Below are 19,896 nucleotides of genomic sequence, written 5' to 3'. Positions count from 1 at the left end.
ACAGTCAGTCAGTCAGTAAAACAGTCAGTCAGTCAGTAGAACAGTCAGTCAGTAGAACAGTCAGTCAGTCAGTCAGTAGAACAGTCAGTCAGTCAGTAAAACAGTCAGTCAGAAAAACAGTCAGTCAGTAGAACAGTCAGTCAGAAAAACAGTCAGTCAGTCAGTCAGTAAAACAGTCAGTCAGTCAGTCAGTCAGTCAGTAGAACAGTCAGTCAGTCAGTCAGTAAAACAGTCTGTCGGTAAAACAGTCAGCCAGTAGAACAGTCAGTCAACACACACACACACACACACACACACACACACACACACACACACACACACACACACACACACACACACACACACACACACACACACACACACACACACACACACACACACACACACACACACAATTCAAAGGATGATGCAAACAAATGTTTATTTAGTTGTTGTTTGTTTACATGTTTATATTTACAACATGGTTACACACCCTGACTGACAAGTTAATTTAAAATCAGCGTCAAAAAGACATTTAAAGATTTAAATATTCTAATATTAAAACACATTATACCAGGTCAGGTGGACACTCTAATGAAGTGACAGAGAGAGACAGAGAGAGAGACACAGAGCGAGAGAGCGAGAGAGCGAGAGAGCGAGACAGACAGACAGACAGACAGACAGACAGACAGACAGACAGACAGACAGACAGACAGACAGACAGACAGACAGACAGACAGACAGGAAGGTGAGAGAGAAAGACAGAGGAAGGAGAGAGAGAGAGAGAGAGAGAGAGAGAGAGGAAGGAGAGAGAGAGAGAGTTATCATTAATAATGAAACCATTACAAAAAGTAAAAGAGATGTATTAACAACAACAAAAAAATCTTTATTTTCTTTCCTCAACTCCCTTCTCTAGTCATGGTCTGTGACCTGGCTGCCTGCCCCTGGCTCTACTGCTGATGATGATGATGATGATGATGATGATGTTTCAAGTATAACAGTCTTATTTCAAGGCGAGGCAGACACACACAGCGCTCATAGAGAGGGGATGACCACTGTCAAAGACCTCTAGGCTGCATCCTAAATTAAAACCTAATTCCCTATATAGTAGACAACGTTGGACTACAGATAGGGAATAGCCTGCATCCTAAATTAAAACCTTATTCCCTATATAGTGGACAACGTTGGACTACAGCCCTATAGGGAATAGGGTGCATCCTAAATGAAAACCTTATTCCCTTTATAGTGTACAACGTTGGACTACAGATAGGGAATAGCCTGCATCCTAAATTAAAACCTTATTCCCTTTATAGTGTACAACGTTGGACTACAGATAGGGAATAGCCTGCATCCTAAATTAAAACCTTATTCCCTATATAGTGGACAACGTTGGACTACAGCCCTATAGGGAATAGGGTGCATCCTAAATGAAAACCTTATTCCCTTTATAGTGTACAACGTTGGACTACAGATAGGGAATAGCCTGCATCCTAAATTAAAACCTTATTCCCTATATAGTGGACAACGTTGGACTACAGCCCTATAGGGAATAGGGTGCATCCTAAATGAAAACCTTATTCCCTTTATAGTGTACAACGTTGGACTACAGCCCTATAGGGAATAGGGTGCCATTTGGGACAGACACCCGAGAGTTTCTTCTGGAAACTTTACATTTTCTAAAGGACATCAATGTCCTGGTTGGTTATTGTCCTGTCTCCTCCTCTCCTCTGATTGGTTAGAGAACTGTCAGTCAAGTCGGTTTATTAATTCCTGCTTGCTTTAGAACCCGGTACGATCCGGTGTGATCCGGTATGATCCAGTGTGATCTGGTACGATCCGGTGTGATCCGGTATGACCGGTGTGATCCGGTGTGATCGGTACGATCCGGTATGATCCAGTGTGATCGGTGTGATCCGGTATGATCCAGTGTGATCTGGTACGATCCGGTGTGATCCGGTACGATCGGTATGATCGGTGTGATCCGGTACGATCCGGTGTGATCCGGTGTGATCCGGTATGATCCGGTGTGATCCGGTGTGATCCGGTGTGATCCGGTATGATCCGGTGTGATCTGGTATGATCCGGTATGATCGGTGTGATCTGTTTTGTCGGTGTGTGACCTGGTGTGAACCATCAACTTGGTAAAACAGTCTCCAACAGGTCGTCAACTCTCAGAACCCAGTCGTTAAAATAGTCGCTGGTTACTATGACAACAACCGAACAGGTTGCTGTGGAGACGTGCAAGAGACACACCTCTCTGCTTCAACCAACCGCCTACTGTTCATTACAATAAGTTATTAAAATATAGATCTGTCTCTGTAATGGCCCCCTAATCCCTATGTTGAAATATCAGGGACAGTCTAGAGGGAATGAGGGTTTGGGGCCATTAGGTACAGTCTAGAGGGAATGAGGGAAGGAATAGGGGCCATTAGGGACAGTCTAGAGGGAATGAGGGAAGGAATAGGGGACCATTAGGGACAGTCTAGAGGGAATGAGGGAAGGAATAGGGGACCATTAGGGACAGTCTAGAGGGAATGAGGGTTTGGGGCCATTAGGACAGTCTAGAGGGAATGAGGGTTTGGGGCCATTAGGGACAGTCTAGAGGGAATGAGGGTTTGGGGCCATTAGGGACAGTCTAGAGGGAATGAGGGGAGGAATAGGGGACCATTAGGGACAGTCTAGAGGGAATGAGGGTTTGGGGCCATTAGGGACAGTCTAGAGGGAATGAGGGTTTGGGGCCATTAGGGACAGTCTAGAGGGAATGAGGGTTTGGGGCCATTAGGGACAGTCTAGAGGGAATGAGGGAAGGAATAGGGGACCATTAGGGACAGTCTAGAGGGAATGAGGGAAGGAATAGGGGACCATTAGGGACAGTCTAGAGGGAATGAGGGAAGGAATAGGGGACCATTAGGGACAGTCTAGAGGGAATGAGGGAAGGAATAGGGGGCCATTAGGGACAGTCTAGAGGGAATGAGGGAAGGAATAGGGGACCATTAGGGACAGTCTAGAGGGAATGAGGGTTTGGGGCCATTAGGGACAGTCTAGAGGGAATGAGGGAAGGAATAGGGGACCATTAGGGACAGTCTAGAGGGAATGAGGGAAGGAATATGGGACCATTAGGGACAGTCTAGAGGGAATGAGGGTTTGGGGCCATTAGGGACAGTCTAGAGGGAATGAGGGTTTGGGGCCATTAGGGACAGTCTAGAGGGAATGAGGGAAGGAATAGGGGCCATTAGGGACAGTCTAGAGGGAATGAGGGTTTGGGGCCATTAGGGACAGTCTAGAGGGAATGAGGGAAGGAATAGGGGGCCATTAGGGACAGTCTAGAGGGAATGAGGGAAGGAATAGGGGGCAATTAGGGACAGTCTAGAGGGAATGAGGGAAGGAATAGGGGACCATTAGGGACAGTCTAGAGGGAATGAGGGAAGGAATAGGGGACCATTAGGGACAGTCTAGAGGGAATGAGGGTTTGGTGCCATTAGGGACAGTCTAGAGGGAATGAGGGTTTGGGGCCATTAGGGACAGTCTAGAGGGAATGAGGGTTTGGGGACATTAGGGACAGTCTAGAGGGAATGAAGGAAGGAATAGGGGACCATTATGGACAGTCTAGAGGGAATGAGGGTTTGGGGCCATTAGGGACAGTCTAGAGGGAATGAGGGAAGGAATAGGGGCCATTAGGGACAGTCTAGAGGGAATGAGGGAAGGAATAGGGGCCATTAGGGACAGTCTAGAGGGAATGAGGGTTTGGGGCCATTAGGGACAGTCTAGAGGGAATGAGGGTTTGGGGCCATTAGGGACAGTCTAGAGGGAATGAGGGAAGGAATAGGGGCCATTAGGGACAGTCTAGAGGGAATGAGGGTTTGGGCCATTAGGGACAGTCTAGAGGGAATGAGGGAAGGAATATGGGACCATTAGGGACAGTCTAGAGGGAATGAGGGTTTGGGGCCATTAGGGACAGTCTAGAGGGAATGAGGGTTTGGGGCCATTAGGGACAGTCTAGAGGGAATGAGGGTTTGGGGCCATTAGGGACAGTCTAGAGGGAATGAGGGTTTGGGGCCATTAGGGACAGTCTAGAGGGAATGAGGGTTTGGGGCCATTAGGGACAGTCTAGAGGGAATGAGGGAAGGAATAGGGGCCATTAGGGACAGTCTAGAGGGAATGAGGGTTTGGGGCCATTAGGGACAGTCTAGAGGGAATGAGGGTTTGGGGCCATTAGGGACAGTCTAGAGGGAATGAGGGAAGGAATAGGGGACCATTAGGGACAGTCTAGAGGGAATGAGGGTTTGGGGCCATTAGGGACAGTCTAGAGGGAATGAGGGTTTGGGGCCATTAGGGACAGTCTAGAGGGAATGAGGGTTTGGGGCCATTAGGGACAGTCTAGAGGGAATGAGGGAAGGAATAGGGGACCATTAGGGACAGTCTAGAGGGAATGAGGGAAGGAATATGGGACCATTAGGGACAGTCTAGAGGGAATGAGGGTTTGGGGCCATTAGGGACAGTCTAGAGGGAATGAGGGTTTGGGGCCATTAGGGACAGTCTAGAGGGAATGAGGGAAGGAATATGGGACCATTAGGGACAGTCTAGAAGGCATGAGGGTTTGGGGCCATTAGGGACAGTCTAGAGGGAATGAGGGTTTGGGGCCATTAGGGACAGTCTAGAGGGAATGAGGGTTTGGGGCCATTAGGGACAGTCTAGAGGGAATGAGGGTTTGGGGCCATTAGGGACAGTCTAGAGGGAATGAGGGTTTGGGGCCATTAGGGACAGTCTAGAGGGAATGAGGGAAGGAATAGGGGCCATTAGGGACAGTCTAGAGGGAATGAGGGTTTGGGGCCATTAGGGACAGTCTAGAGGGAATGAGGGTTTGGGGCCATTAGGGACAGTCTAGAGGGAATGAGGGAAGGAATAGGGGACCATTAGGGACAGTCTAGAGGGAATGAGGGTTTGGGGCCATTAGGGACAGTCTAGAGGGAATGAGGGTTTGGGGCCATTAGGGACAGTCTAGAGGGAATGAGGGTTTGGGGCCATTAGGGACAGTATAGAGGGAATGAGGGAAGGAATAGGGGACCATTAGGGACAGTCTAGAGGGAATGAGGGAAGGAATATGGGACCATTAGGGACAGTCTAGAGGGAATGAGGGTTTGGGGCCATTAGGGACAGTCTAGAGGGAATGAGGGTTTGGGGCCATTAGGGACAGTCTAGAGGGAATGAGGGAAGGAATAGGGGCCATTAGGGACAGTCTAGAGGGAATGAGGTTTGGGGCCATTAGGGACAGTCTAGAGGGAATGAGGGAAGGAAAAAGGGGCCATTAGGGACAGTCTAGAGGGAATGAGGGAAGGAATAGGGGGCCATTAGGGACAGTCTAGAGGGAATGAGGGAAGGAATAGGGGACCATTAGGGACAGTCTAGAGGGAATGAGGGAAGGAATAGGGGACCATTAGGGACAGTCTAGAGGGAATGAGGGTTTGGTGCCATTAGGGACAGTCTAGAGGAAATGAGGGTTTGGGGCCATTAGGGACAGTCTAGAGGGAATGAGGGAAGGAATAGGGGCCATTAGGGACAGTCTAGAGGGAATGAGGGAAGGAATAGGGGCCATTAGGGACAGTCTAGAGGGAATGAGGGTTTGGGGCCATTAGGGACAGTCTAGAGGGAATGAGGGTTTGGGGCCATTAGGGACAGTCTAGAGGGAATGAGGGAAGGAATATGGGACCATTAGGGACAGTCTAGAGGGAATGAGGGTTTGGGGCCATTAGGGACAGTCTAGAGGGAATGAGGGAAGGAATAGGGGCCATTAGGGACAGTCTAGAGGGAATGAGGTTTGGGGCCATTAGGGACAGTCTAGAGGGAATGAGGGAAGGAAAAAGGGGCCATTAGGGACAGTCTAGAGGGAATGAGGGAAGGAATAGGGGGCCATTAGGGACAGTCTAGAGGGAATGAGGGAAGGAATAGGGGACCATTAGGGACAGTCTAGAGGGAATGAGGGAAGGAATAGGGGACCATTAGGGACAGTCTAGAGGGAATGAGGGTTTGGTGCCATTAGGGACAGTCTAGAGGGAATGAGGGTTTGGGGCCATTAGGGACAGTCTAGAGGGAATGAGGGAAGGAATAGGGGCCATTAGGGACAGTCTAGAGGGAATGAGGGAAGGAATAGGGGCCATTAGGGACAGTCTAGAGGGAATGAGGGTTTGGGGCCATTAGGGACAGTCTAGAGGGAATGAGGGTTTGGGGCCATTAGGGACAGTCTAGAGGGAATGAGGGAAGGAATAGGGGCCATTAGGGACAGTCTAGAGGGAATGAGGGTTTGGGCCATTAGGGACAGTCTAGAGGGAATGAGGGAAGGAATATGGGACCATTAGGGACAGTCTAGAGGGAATGAGGGTTTGGGGCCATTAGGGACAGTCTAGAGGGAATGAGGGTTTGGGGCCATTCGGGACAGTCTAGAGGGAATGAGGGTTTGGGGCCATTAGGGACAGTCTAGAGGGAATGAGGGTTTGGGGCCATTCGGGACAGTCTAGAGGGAATGAGGGTTTGGGGCCATTAGGGACAGTCTAGAGGGAATGAGGGAAGGAATAGGGGCCATTAGGGACAGTCTAGAGGGAATGAGGGAAGGAATAGGGGACCATTAGGGACAGTCTAGAGGGAATGAGGGTTTGGTGCCATTAGGGACAGTCTAGAGGGAATGAGGGTTTGGGGCCATTAGGGACAGTCTAGAGGGAATGAGGGAAGGAATAGGGGCCATTAGGGACAGTCTAGAGGGAATGAGGGAAGGAATAGGGGCCATTAGGGACAGTCTAGAGGGAATGAGGGTTTGGGGCCATTAGGGACAGTCTAGAGGGAATGAGGGTTTGGGGCCATTAGGGACAGTCTAGAGGGAATGAGGGAAGGAATAGGGGCCATTAGGGACAGTCTAGAGGGAATGAGGGTTTGGGCCATTAGGGACAGTCTAGAGGGAATGAGGGAAGGAATATGGGACCATTAGGGACAGTCTAGAGGGAATGAGGGTTTGGGGCCATTAGGGACAGTCTAGAGGGAATGAGGGTTTGGGGCCATTCGGGACAGTCTAGAGGGAATGAGGGTTTGGGGCCATTAGGGACAGTCTAGAGGGAATGAGGGTTTGGGGCCATTCGGGACAGTCTAGAGGGAATGAGGGTTTGGGGCCATTAGGGACAGTCTAGAGGGAATGAGGGAAGGAATAGGGGCCATTAGGGACAGTCTAGAGGGAATGAGGGTTTGGGGCCATTAGGGACAGTCTAGAGGGAATTAGGGAAGGAATATGGGACCATTAGGGACAGTCTAGAGGGAATGAGGGTTTGGTGCCATTAGGGACAGTCTAGAGGGAATGAGGGTTTGGTGCCATTAGGGACAGTCTAGAGGGAATGAGGGAAGGAATAGGGGCCATTAGGGACAGTCTAGAGGGAATGAGGGTTTGGGGCCATTCGGGACAGTCTAGAGGGAATGAGGGTTTGGGGCCATTAGGGACAGTCTAGAGGGAATGAGGGTTTGGGGCCATTCGGGACAGTCTAGAGGGAATGAGGGTTTGGGGCCATTAGGGACAGTCTAGAGGGAATGAGGGTTTGGGGCCATTAGGGACAGTCTAGAGGGAATGAGGGTTTGGGGCCATTCGGGACAGTCTAGAGGGAATGAGGGTTTGGGGCCATTAGGGACAGTCTAGAGGGAATGAGGGTTTGGGGCCATTAGGGACAGTCTAGAGGGAATGAGGGTTTGGGGCCATTAGGGACAGTCTAGAGGGAATGAGGGAAGGAATAGGGGCCATTAGGGACAGTCTAGAGGGAATGAGGGTTTGGGGCCATTAGGGACAGTCTAGAGGGAATGAGGGAAGGAATATGGGACCATTAGGGACAGTCTAGAGGGAATGAGGGTTTGGTGCCATTAGGGACAGTCTAGAGGGAATGAGGGTTTGGTGCCATTAGGGACAGTCTAGAGGGAATGAGGGAAGGAATAGGGGCCATTAGGGACAGTCTAGAGGGAATGAGGGTTTGGGGCCATTAGGGACAGTCTAGAGGGAATGAGGGAAGGAATATGGGACCATTAGGGACAGTCTAGAGGGAATGAGGGTTTGGTGCCATTAGGGACAGTCTAGAGGGAATGAGGGTTTGGTGCCATTAGGGACAGTCTAGAGGGAATGAGGGTTTGGGGCCATTAGGGACAGTCTAGAGGGAATGAGGGTTTGGGGCCATTAGGGACAGTCTAGAGGGAATGAGGGTTTGGGGCCATTAGGGACAGTCTAGAGGGAATGAGGGTTTGGGGCCATTAGGGACAGTCTAGAGGGAATGAGGGAAGGAATATGGGACCATTAGGGACAGTCTAGAGGGAATGAGGGTTTGGTGCCATTAGGGACAGTCTAGAGGGAATGAGGGTTTGGTGCCATTAGGGACAGTCTAGAGGGAATGAGGGAAGGAATAGGGGCCATTAGGGACAGTCTAGAGGGAATGAGGGTTTGGGGCCATTAGGGACAGTCTAGAGGGAATGAGGGAAGGAATATGGGACCATTAGGGACAGTCTAGAGGGAATGAGGGTTTGGTGCCATTAGGGACAGTCTAGAGGGAATGAGGGTTTGGTGCCATTAGGGACAGTCTAGAGGGAATGAGGGTTTGGGGCCATTCGGGACAGTCTAGAGGGAATGAGGGTTTGGGGCCATTAGGGACAGTCTAGAGGGAATGAGGGTTTGGGGCCATTAGGGACAGTCTAGAGGGAATGAGGGTTTGGTGCCATTAGGGACAGTCTAGAGGGAATGAGGGAAGGAATAGGGGCCATTAGGGACAGTCTAGAGGGAATGAGGGTTTGGGGCCATTAGGGACAGTCTAGAGGGAATGAGGGAAGGAATATGGGACCATTAGGGACAGTCTAGAGGGAATGAGGGTTTGGTGCCATTAGGGACAGTCTAGAGGGAATGAGGGTTTGGTGCCATTAGGGACAGTCTAGAGGGAATGAGGGTTTGGGGCCATTAGGGACAGTCTAGAGGGAATGAGGGTTTGGGGCCATTAGGGACAGTCTAGAGGGAATGAGGGTTTGGGGCCATTAGGGACAGTCTAGAGGGAATGAGGGTTTGGGGCCATTAGGGACAGTCTAGAGGGAATGAGGGTTTGGTGCCATTAGGGACAGTCTAGAGGGAATGAGGGTTTGGTGCCATTAGGGACAGTCTAGAGGGAATGAGGGTTTGGGGCCATTAGGGACAGTCTAGAGGGAATGAGGGTTTGGGGCCATTAGGGACAGTCTAGAGGGAATGAGGGTTTGGGGCCATTAGGGACAGTCTAGAGGGAATGAGGGTTTGGGGCCATTAGGGACAGTCTAGAGGGAATGAGGGTTTGGGGCCATTAGGGACAGTCTAGAGGGAATGAGGGTTTGGGGCCATTAGGGACAGTCTAGAGGGAATGAGGGTTTGGGGCCATTCGGGACAGTCTAGAGGGAATGAGGGTTTGGGGCCATTAGGGACAGTCTAGAGGGAATGAGGGTTTGGGGCCATTAGGGACAGTCTAGAGGGAATGAGGGTTTGGGGCCATTCGGGACAGTCTAGAGGGAATGAGGGTTTGGGGCCATTAGGGACAGTCTAGAGGGAATGAGGGTTTGGGGCCATTCGGGACAGTCTAGAAGGAATGAGGGTTTGGGGCCATTAGGGACAGTCTAGAGGGAATGAGGGTTTGGGGCCATTCGGGACAGTCTAGAGGGAATGAGGGTTTGGGGCCATTAGGGACAGTCTAGAGGGAATGAGGGTTTGGGGCCATTAGGGACAGTCTAGAGGGAATGAGGGTTTGGGGCCATTAGGGACAGTCTAGAGGGAATGAGGGAAGGAATAGGGGCCATTAGGGACAGTCTAGAGGGAATGAGGGTTTGGGGCCATTCGGGACAGTCTAGAGGGAATGAGGGTTTGGGGCCATTCGGGACAGTCTAGAGGGAATGAGGGTTTGGGGCCATTAGGGACAGTCTAGAGGGAATGAGGGTTTGGGGCCATTAGGGACAGTCTAGAGGGAATGAGGGTTTGGGGCCATTCGGGACAGTCTAGAGGGAATGAGGGTTTGGGGCCATTAGGGACAGTCTAGAGGGAATGAGGGTTTGGGGCCATTAGGGACAGTCTAGAGGGAATGAGGGTTTGGGGCCATTAGGGACAGTCTAGAGGGAATGAGGGTTTGGGGCCATTAGGGACAGTCTAGAGGGAATGAGGGTTTGGGGCCATTCGGGACAGTCTAGAGGGAATGAGGGTTTGGGGCCATTAGGGACAGTCTAGAGGGAATGAGGGTTTGGGGCCATTAGGGACAGTCTAGAGGGAATGAGGGTTTGGGGCCATTCGGGACAGTCTAGAGGGAATGAGGGTTTGGGGCCATTAGGGACAGTCTAGAGGGAATGAGGGTTTGGGGCCATTAGGGACAGTCTAGAGGGAATGAGGGTTTGGGGCCATTAGGGACAGTCTAGAGGGAATGAGGGTTTGGGGCCATTCGGGACAGTCTAGAGGGAATGAGGGTTTGGGGCCATTAGGGACAGTCTAGAGGGAATGAGGGTTTGGGGCCATTAGGGACAGTCTAGAGGGAATGAGGGTTTGGGGCCATTAGGGACAGTCTAGAGGGAATGAGGGAAGGAATAGGGGCCATTAGGGACAGTCTAGAGGGAATGAGGGTTTGGGGCCATTCGGGACAGTCTAGAAGGAATGAGGGTTTGGGGCCATTAGGGACAGTCTAGAGGGAATGAGGGTTTGGGGCCATTCGGGACAGTCTAGAGGGAATGAGGGTTTGGGGCCATTAGGGACAGTCTAGAGGGAATGAGGGTTTGGGGCCATTAGGGACAGTCTAGAGGGAATGAGGGTTTGGGGCCATTAGGGACAGTCTAGAGGGAATGAGGGAAGGAATAGGGGCCATTAGGGACAGTCTAGAGGGAATGAGGGTTTGGGGCCATTCGGGACAGTCTAGAGGGAATGAGGGTTTGGGGCCATTCGGGACAGTCTAGAGGGAATGAGGGTTTGGGGCCATTAGGGACAGTCTAGAGGGAATGAGGGAAGGAATATGGGACCATTAGGGACAGTCTAGAGGGAATGAGGGTTTGGTGCCATTAGGGACAGTCTAGAGGGAATGAGGGTTTGGTGCCATTAGGGACAGTCTAGAGGGAATGAGGGTTTGGGGCCATTCGGGACAGTCTAGAGGGAATGAGGGTTTGGGGCCATTAGGGACAGTCTAGAGGGAATGAGGGTTTGGGGCCATTAGGGACAGTCTAGAGGGAATGAGGGTTTGGTGCCATTAGGGACAGTCTAGAGGGAATGAGGGAAGGAATAGGGGCCATTAGGGACAGTCTAGAGGGAATGAGGGTTTGGGGCCATTAGGGACAGTCTAGAGGGAATGAGGGAAGGAATATGGGACCATTAGGGACAGTCTAGAGGGAATGAGGGTTTGGTGCCATTAGGGACAGTCTAGAGGGAATGAGGGTTTGGTGCCATTAGGGACAGTCTAGAGGGAATGAGGGTTTGGGGCCATTAGGGACAGTCTAGAGGGAATGAGGGTTTGGGGCCATTAGGGACAGTCTAGAGGGAATGAGGGTTTGGGGCCATTAGGGACAGTCTAGAGGGAATGAGGGTTTGGGGCCATTAGGGACAGTCTAGAGGGAATGAGGGTTTGGTGCCATTAGGGACAGTCTAGAGGGAATGAGGGTTTGGTGCCATTAGGGACAGTCTAGAGGGAATGAGGGTTTGGGGCCATTAGGGACAGTCTAGAGGGAATGAGGGTTTGGGGCCATTAGGGACAGTCTAGAGGGAATGAGGGTTTGGGGCCATTAGGGACAGTCTAGAGGGAATGAGGGTTTGGGGCCATTAGGGACAGTCTAGAGGGAATGAGGGTTTGGGGCCATTAGGGACAGTCTAGAGGGAATGAGGGTTTGGGGCCATTAGGGACAGTCTAGAGGGAATGAGGGTTTGGGGCCATTCGGGACAGTCTAGAGGGAATGAGGGTTTGGGGCCATTAGGGACAGTCTAGAGGGAATGAGGGTTTGGGGCCATTAGGGACAGTCTAGAGGGAATGAGGGTTTGGGGCCATTCGGGACAGTCTAGAGGGAATGAGGGTTTGGGGCCATTAGGGACAGTCTAGAGGGAATGAGGGTTTGGGGCCATTCGGGACAGTCTAGAAGGAATGAGGGTTTGGGGCCATTAGGGACAGTCTAGAGGGAATGAGGGTTTGGGGCCATTCGGGACAGTCTAGAGGGAATGAGGGTTTGGGGCCATTAGGGACAGTCTAGAGGGAATGAGGGTTTGGGGCCATTAGGGACAGTCTAGAGGGAATGAGGGTTTGGGGCCATTAGGGACAGTCTAGAGGGAATGAGGGAAGGAATAGGGGCCATTAGGGACAGTCTAGAGGGAATGAGGGTTTGGGGCCATTCGGGACAGTCTAGAGGGAATGAGGGTTTGGGGCCATTCGGGACAGTCTAGAGGGAATGAGGGTTTGGGGCCATTAGGGACAGTCTAGAGGGAATGAGGGTTTGGGGCCATTAGGGACAGTCTAGAGGGAATGAGGGTTTGGGGCCATTCGGGACAGTCTAGAGGGAATGAGGGTTTGGGGCCATTAGGGACAGTCTAGAGGGAATGAGGGTTTGGGGCCATTAGGGACAGTCTAGAGGGAATGAGGGTTTGGGGCCATTAGGGACAGTCTAGAGGGAATGAGGGTTTGGGGCCATTAGGGACAGTCTAGAGGGAATGAGGGTTTGGGGCCATTCGGGACAGTCTAGAGGGAATGAGGGTTTGGGGCCATTAGGGACAGTCTAGAGGGAATGAGGGTTTGGGGCCATTAGGGACAGTCTAGAGGGAATGAGGGTTTGGGGCCATTCGGGACAGTCTAGAGGGAATGAGGGTTTGGGGCCATTAGGGACAGTCTAGAGGGAATGAGGGTTTGGGGCCATTAGGGACAGTCTAGAGGGAATGAGGGTTTGGGGCCATTAGGGACAGTCTAGAGGGAATGAGGGTTTGGGGCCATTCGGGACAGTCTAGAGGGAATGAGGGTTTGGGGCCATTAGGGACAGTCTAGAGGGAATGAGGGTTTGGGGCCATTAGGGACAGTCTAGAGGGAATGAGGGTTTGGGGCCATTAGGGACAGTCTAGAGGGAATGAGGGAAGGAATAGGGGCCATTAGGGACAGTCTAGAGGGAATGAGGGTTTGGGGCCATTCGGGACAGTCTAGAAGGAATGAGGGTTTGGGGCCATTAGGGACAGTCTAGAGGGAATGAGGGTTTGGGGCCATTCGGGACAGTCTAGAGGGAATGAGGGTTTGGGGCCATTAGGGACAGTCTAGAGGGAATGAGGGTTTGGGGCCATTAGGGACAGTCTAGAGGGAATGAGGGTTTGGGGCCATTAGGGACAGTCTAGAGGGAATGAGGGAAGGAATAGGGGCCATTAGGGACAGTCTAGAGGGAATGAGGGTTTGGGGCCATTCGGGACAGTCTAGAGGGAATGAGGGTTTGGGGCCATTCGGGACAGTCTAGAGGGAATGAGGGTTTGGGGCCATTAGGGACAGTCTAGAGGGAATGAGGGTTTGGGGCCATTAGGGACAGTCTAGAGGGAATGAGGGTTTGGGGCCATTCGGGACAGTCTAGAGGGAATGAGGGTTTGGGGCCATTAGGGACAGTCTAGAGGGAATGAGGGTTTGGGGCCATTCGGGACAGTCTAGAGGGAATGAGGGTTTGGGGCCATTAGGGACAGTCTAGAGGGAATGAGGGTTTGGGGCCATTAGGGACAGTCTAGAGGGAATGAGGGTTTGGGGCCATTCGGGACAGTCTAGAGGGAATGAGGGTTTGGGGCCATTAGGGACAGTCTAGAGGGAATGAGGGTTTGGGGCCATTAGGGACAGTCTAGAGGGAATGAGGGTTTGGGGCCATTAGGGACAGTCTAGAGGGAATGAGGGTTTGGGGCCATTCGGGACAGTCTAGAGGGAATGAGGGTTTGGGGCCATTAGGGACAGTCTAGAGGGAATGAGGGTTTGGGGCCATTAGGGACAGTCTAGAGGGAATGAGGGTTTGGGGCCATTCGGGACAGTCTAGAGGGAATGAGGGTTTGGGGCCATTAGGGACAGTCTAGAGGGAATGAGGGTTTGGGGCCATTAGGGACAGTCTAGAGGGAATGAGGGTTTGGGGCCATTCGGGACAGTCTAGAGGGAATGAGGGTTTGGGGCCATTAGGGACAGTCTAGAGGGAATGAGGGTTTGGGGCCATTAGGGACAGTCTAGAGGGAATGAGGGTTTGGGGCCATTAGGGACAGTCTAGAGGGAATGAGGGAAGGAATAGGGGCCATTAGGGACAGTCTAGAGGGAATGAGGGTTTGGGGCCATTCGGGACAGTCTAGAGGGAATGAGGGTTTGGGGCCATTAGGGACAGTCTAGAGGGAATGAGGGTTTGGGGCCATTAGGGACAGTCTAGAGGGAATGAGCGTTTGGGGCCATTAGGGACAGTCTAGAGGGAATGAGGGTTTGGGGCCATTCGGGACAGTCTAGAGGGAATGAGGGATGGAATAGGGGCCATTAGGGACAGTCTAGAGGGAATGAGGGTTTGGGGCCATTAGGGACAGTCTAGAGGGAATGAGGGAAGGAATATGGGACCATTAGGGACAGTCTAGAGGGAATGAGGGTTTGGTGCCATTAGGGACAGTCTAGAGGGAATGAGGGTTTGGGGCCATTAGGGACAGTCTAGAGGGAATGAGGGTTTGGGGCCATTAGGGACAGTCTAGAGGGAATGAGGGTTTGGGGCCATTAGGGACAGTCTAGAGGGAATGAGGGTTTGGGGCCATTCGGGACAGTCTAGAGGGAATGAGGGTTTGGGGCCATTCGGGACAGTCTAGAGGGAATGAGGGTTTGGGGCCATTAGGGACAGTCTAGAGGGAATGAGGGTTTGGGGCCATTAGGGACAGTCTAGAGGGAATGAGGGTTTGGGGCCATTCGGGACAGTCTAGAGGGAATGAGGGTTTGGGGCCATTAGGGACAGTCTAGAGGGAATGAGGGTTTGGGGCCATTAGGGACAGTCTAGAGGGAATGAGGGTTTGGGGCCATTCGGGACAGTCTAGAGGGAATGAGGGTTTGGGGCCATTCGGGACAGTCTAGAGGGAATGAGGGTTTGGGGCCATTAGGGACAGTCTAGAGGGAATGAGGGAAGGAATAGGGGCCATTAGGGACAGTCTAGAGGGAATGAGGGTTTGGGGCCATTAGGGACAGTCTAGAGGGAATGAGGGTTTGGGGCCATTAGGGACAGTCTAGAGGGAATGAGCGTTTGGGGCCATTAGGGACAGTCTAGAGGGAATGAGGGTTTGGGGCCATTCGGGACAGTCTAGAGGGAATGAGGGTTTGGGGCCATTAGGGACAGTCTAGAGGGAATGAGGGTTTGGGGCCATTAGGGACAGTCTAGAGGGAATGAGGGTTTGGGGCCATTAGGGACAGTCTAGAGGGAATGAGGGTTTGGGGCCATTCGGGACAGTCTAGAGGGAATGAGGGAAGGAATAGGGGCCATTAGGGACAGTCTAGAGGGAATGAGGGTTTGGGGCCATTAGGGACAGTCTAGAGGGAATGAGGGAAGGAATATGGGACCATTAGGGACAGTCTAGAGGGAATGAGGGTTTGGTGCCATTAGGGACAGTCTAGAGGGAATGAGGGTTTGGGGCCATTAGGGACAGTCTAGAGGGAATGAGGGTTTGGGGCCATTAGGGACAGTCTAGAGGGAATGAGGGTTTGGGGCCATTAGGGACAGTCTAGAGGGAATGAGGGTTTGGGGCCATTAGGGACAGTCTAGAGGGAATGAGGGTTTGGGGCCATTAGGGACAGTCTAGAGGGAATGAGGGTTTGGGGCCATTAGGGACAGTCTAGAGGGAATGAGGGTTTGGGGCCATTCGGGACAGTCTAGAGGGAATGAGGGTTTGGGGCCATTAGGGACAGTCTAGAGGGAATGAGGGTTTGGGGCCATTAGGGACAGTCTAGAGGGAATGAGGGTTTGGGGCCATTCGGGACAGTCTAGAGGGAATGAGGGTTTGGGGCCATTCGGGACAGTCTAGAGGGAATGAGGGTTTGGGGCCATTAGGGACAGTCTAGAGGGAATGAGGGAAGGAATAGGGGCCATTAGGGACAGTCTAGAGGGAATGAGGGTTTGGGGCCATTAGGGACAGTCTAGAGGGAATGAGGGTTTGGGGCCATTAGGGACAGTCTAGAGGGAATGAGCGTTTGGGGCCATTAGGGACAGTCTAGAGGGAATGAGGGTTTGGGGCCATTCGGGACAGTCTAGAGGGAATGAGGGTTTGGGGCCATTAGGGACAGTCTAGAGGGAATGAGGGTTTGGGGCCATTAGGGACAGTCTAGAGGGAATGAGGGTTTGGGGCCATTAGGGACAGTCTAGAGGGAATGAGGGAAGGAATAGGGGCCATTAGGGACAGTCTAGAGGGAATGAGGGTTTGGGGCCATTAGGGACAGTCTAGAGGGAATGAGGGAAGGAATATGGGACCATTAGGGACAGTCTAGAGGGAATGAGGGTTTGGTGCCATTAGGGACAGTCTAGAGGGAATGAGGGTTTGGGGCCATTAGGGACAGTCTAGAGGGAATGAGGGTTTGGGGCCATTAGGGACAGTCTAGAGGGAATGAGGGTTTGGGGCCATTAGGGACAGTCTAGAGGGAATGAGGGTTTGGGGCCATTCGGGACAGTCTAGAGGGAATGAGGGTTTGGGGCCATTCGGGACAGTCTAGAGGGAATGAGGGTTTGGGGCCATTAGGGACAGTCTAGAGGGAATGAGGGTTTGGGGCCATTAGGGACAGTCTAGAGGGAATGAGGGTTTGGGGCCATTCGGGACAGTCTAGAGGGAATGAGGGTTTGGGGCCATTAGGGACAGTCTAGAGGGAATGAGGGTTTGGGGCCATTAGGGACAGTCTAGAGGGAATGAGGGTTTGGGGCCATTCGGGACAGTCTAGAGGGAATGAGGGTTTGGGGCCATTCGGGACAGTCTAGAGGGAATGAGGGTTTGGGGCCATTAGGGACAGTCTAGAGGGAATGAGGGAAGGAATAGGGGCCATTAGGGACAGTCTAGAGGGAATGAGGGTTTGGGGCCATTAGGGACAGTCTAGAGGGAATGAGGGAAGGAATATGGGACCATTAGGGACAGTCTAGAGGGAATGAGGGTTTGGTGCCATTAGGGACAGTCTAGAGGGAATGAGGGTTTGGGGCCATTAGGGACAGTCTAGAGGGAATGAGGGTTTGGGGCCATTAGGGACAGTCTAGAGGGAATGAGGGTTTGGGGCCATTAGGGACAGTCTAGAGGGAATGAGGGTTTGGGGCCATTCGGGACAGTCTAGAGGGAATGAGGGTTTGGGGCCATTCGGGACAGTCTAGAGGGAATGAGGGTTTGGGGCCATTAGGGACAGTCTAGAGGGAATGAGGGTTTGGGGCCATTAGGGACAGTCTAGAGGGAATGAGGGTTTGGGGCCATTCGGGACAGTCTAGAGGGAATGAGGGTTTGGGGCCATTAGGGACAGTCTAGAGGGAATGAGGGTTTGGGGCCATTAGGGACAGTCTAGAGGGAATGAGGGTTTGGGGCCATTCGGGACAGTCTAGAGGGAATGAGGGTTTGGGGCCATTTGGGACAGTCTAGAGGGAATGAGGGTTTGGGGCCATTAGGGACAGTCTAGAGGGAATGAGGGTTTGGGGCCATTAGGGACAGTCTAGAGGGAATGAGGGTTTGGGGCCATTAGGGACAGTCTAGAGGGAATGAGGGAAGGAATAGGGGCCATTAGGGACAGTCTAGAGGGAATGAGGGTTTGGGGCCATTAGGGACAGTCTAGAGGGAATGAGGGTGTGGGACCATTAGGGACAGTCTAGAGGGAATGAGGGAAGGAATAGGGGCCATTAGGGACAGTCTAGAGGGAATGAGGGAAGGAATAGGGGCCATTAGGGACAGTCTAGAGGGAAGGAATAGGGGCCATTAGGGACAGTCTAGAGGGAATGAGGGTTTGGGGCCATTAGGGACAGTCTAGAGGGAATGAGGGAAGGAATAGGGGCCATTAGGGACAGTCTAGAGGGAATGAGGGAAGGAATAGGGACCATTAGGGACAGTCTAGAGGGACAGACTTTATATCTAATTATACTGTATATCTTACTAACATAACAAATCCCAGACAGACAGAGAAACAGACAGACATTACATCTAATTATACTGTATATCTTACTAACATAACATTATATCATTCCAACCCTGTTAGGATCTACTATACACTGCAGTCTGACTAATTGATGAGTGAAATAAAATAAATTAAATATAATCTGATTAAAGAATAGCTTAGCGTGTTGTTGTTATATGTAACACATGTCCACCGTCGCTTGGTGAGCAGCGATTCTCCTTCAAAACCTCACATCGTTTAACCTTGTTGGTGTTGATCAGAGACTCTCTTCTTCATCCTTCCATTCCAGAGATAAGAGGAGAGGAGAGAGGGGGGAGAGAGGGGAGAGAGAGAGGGATAGAGAGAGAGAGAGAGAGAGAGAGAGAGAGAGAGAGAGAGAGAGAGAGAGAGGGGCGGAGAGGGGGGAGAGAGGATGAGAGGAGAGAGATAGAGGGGGGGAGAGAGGGAGAGAGAGAGAGAAAGAGGAGGAGAGGAGAGAGATAGAGGGGGGGAGAGAGGGAGAGAGAGAGAGAAAGAGGAGGAGAGGAGAGAGATAGAGGGGGGGAGAGAGGGGAGAGAGGATGAGAGGAGAGAGATAGAGGGGGGGAGAGAGGGAGAGAGAGAGAGAAAGAGGAGGAGAGGAGAGAGATAGAGGGGGGGAGAGAGGGAGAGAGAGAGAGAAAGAGGAGGAGAGGAGAGAGATAGAGGGGGGGAGAGAGGGAGAGAGAGAGAGAAAGAGGAGGAGAGGAGAGAGGATGAGAGGATAGAGGGGGGAGGACTTTTGGACTTTCCAGCTCCTTGGTTGTTGATGTTGTTGTTGTTTGGTTGAACCCTCCTCCCTCCCCCGAAACAAACACACACACACACACACACACACACACCTAATCCCCGTCTTTCTGCAGTCTCCCAGAATGAGGAGTGTTCTTTTCTACCCCAAACCCTAAATCTCTACAGTAGATTCAGCTTCCTCTCCGACCTCTGACCCCAGAACAGAGTCTCCGCCCCTTTACTTCATCTTCTTGTCGTTCTCCATCGGCGCTCCGTTACGTTTGTGCTTCCCGTTAGCGACCGCTCCGTTGCTATGACAATGTCCGTTTGCCTTGTCGTCGCCACTGTCACCGTGGCCCACCTCACCCCCCCGCTCCTGAACCTTAACCTTTGACCTTAGTAGCCCTGCTATCCGGTAAAACAGGTAGCCAATCAGGGCCAGCCCCGCCCCTACGACCAGCACAACGTCCAATAGGAAGTACTGGTAGGTGGAGACAGTGTAGACAGAGGATCGTAAATGGTTGGCGCCATGGTGACGGAGGATGTAGCTTATCCAATAGACAGCTCTCGTTACCGGGTGACCTGGTTGGTCCTTATGGATGGAGGAGAGCACCTGGGCACGCTGACGATACCTAGAACACACACACACACACACACACACACACACACACACACACACACACACACACACACACACACACACACACACACACACACACGGTTAAAAACAGTGAGAGGGTGTGTGTGGATGTCAATTGCATTCAGTGGAGTGAGTGTTGTGCAGTACCACACTGAGACACCAGATGGCAGTATTGAGCCAGAACTGAACTGAGTGTGGTACAGTACCACACTGAGACACCAGATGGCAGTATTGAGCCAGAACTGAACTGAGTGTTGTGCAGTACCACACTGAGACACCAGATGGCAGTATTGAGCCAGAACTGAACTGAGTGTTGTGCAGTACCACACTGAGTCACCAGATGGCAGTATTGAGCCAGAACTGAACTGAGTGTGGTGCAGTACCACACTGAGACACCAGATGGCAGTATTG

At 52.0% G+C, this 19,896-nt stretch overlaps 1 protein-coding gene across 2 annotated transcripts in view; it reads right to left on the bottom strand.

The window, feature by feature from the left end:
- Positions 1 to 402: 402 nt before the first annotated feature.
- Positions 403 to 19,896, bottom strand: part of ugt8 (UDP glycosyltransferase 8) — a 183,681-nt gene continuing 164,187 nt past the window's right edge. Inside the window, exons 7-8 of one of the 2 annotated variants that reach the window (XR_011675812.1) lie at positions 1,139 to 19,477; positions 403 to 1,071 (exon numbers count right to left, since the gene is read on the bottom strand). Coding sequence is in view for 1 of the 2 variants with exons in the window: in XM_071408500.1 (XP_071264601.1) it covers positions 19,084 to 19,477 (394 nt within the window). In the remaining variant the exon portion in view is untranslated. Of the gene's footprint in view, positions 19,478 to 19,896 lie in introns of both variants that reach the window. The other variant, XM_071408500.1, reaches the window with a different exon arrangement.

Source organism: Salvelinus alpinus, chromosome 6 (genome assembly GCF_045679555.1).
Source record: "Salvelinus alpinus chromosome 6, SLU_Salpinus.1, whole genome shotgun sequence".
Taxonomy (NCBI): Eukaryota; Metazoa; Chordata; class Actinopteri; order Salmoniformes; family Salmonidae; genus Salvelinus; species Salvelinus alpinus.
This window is presented reverse-complemented; position numbering and strand designations above follow the sequence as displayed.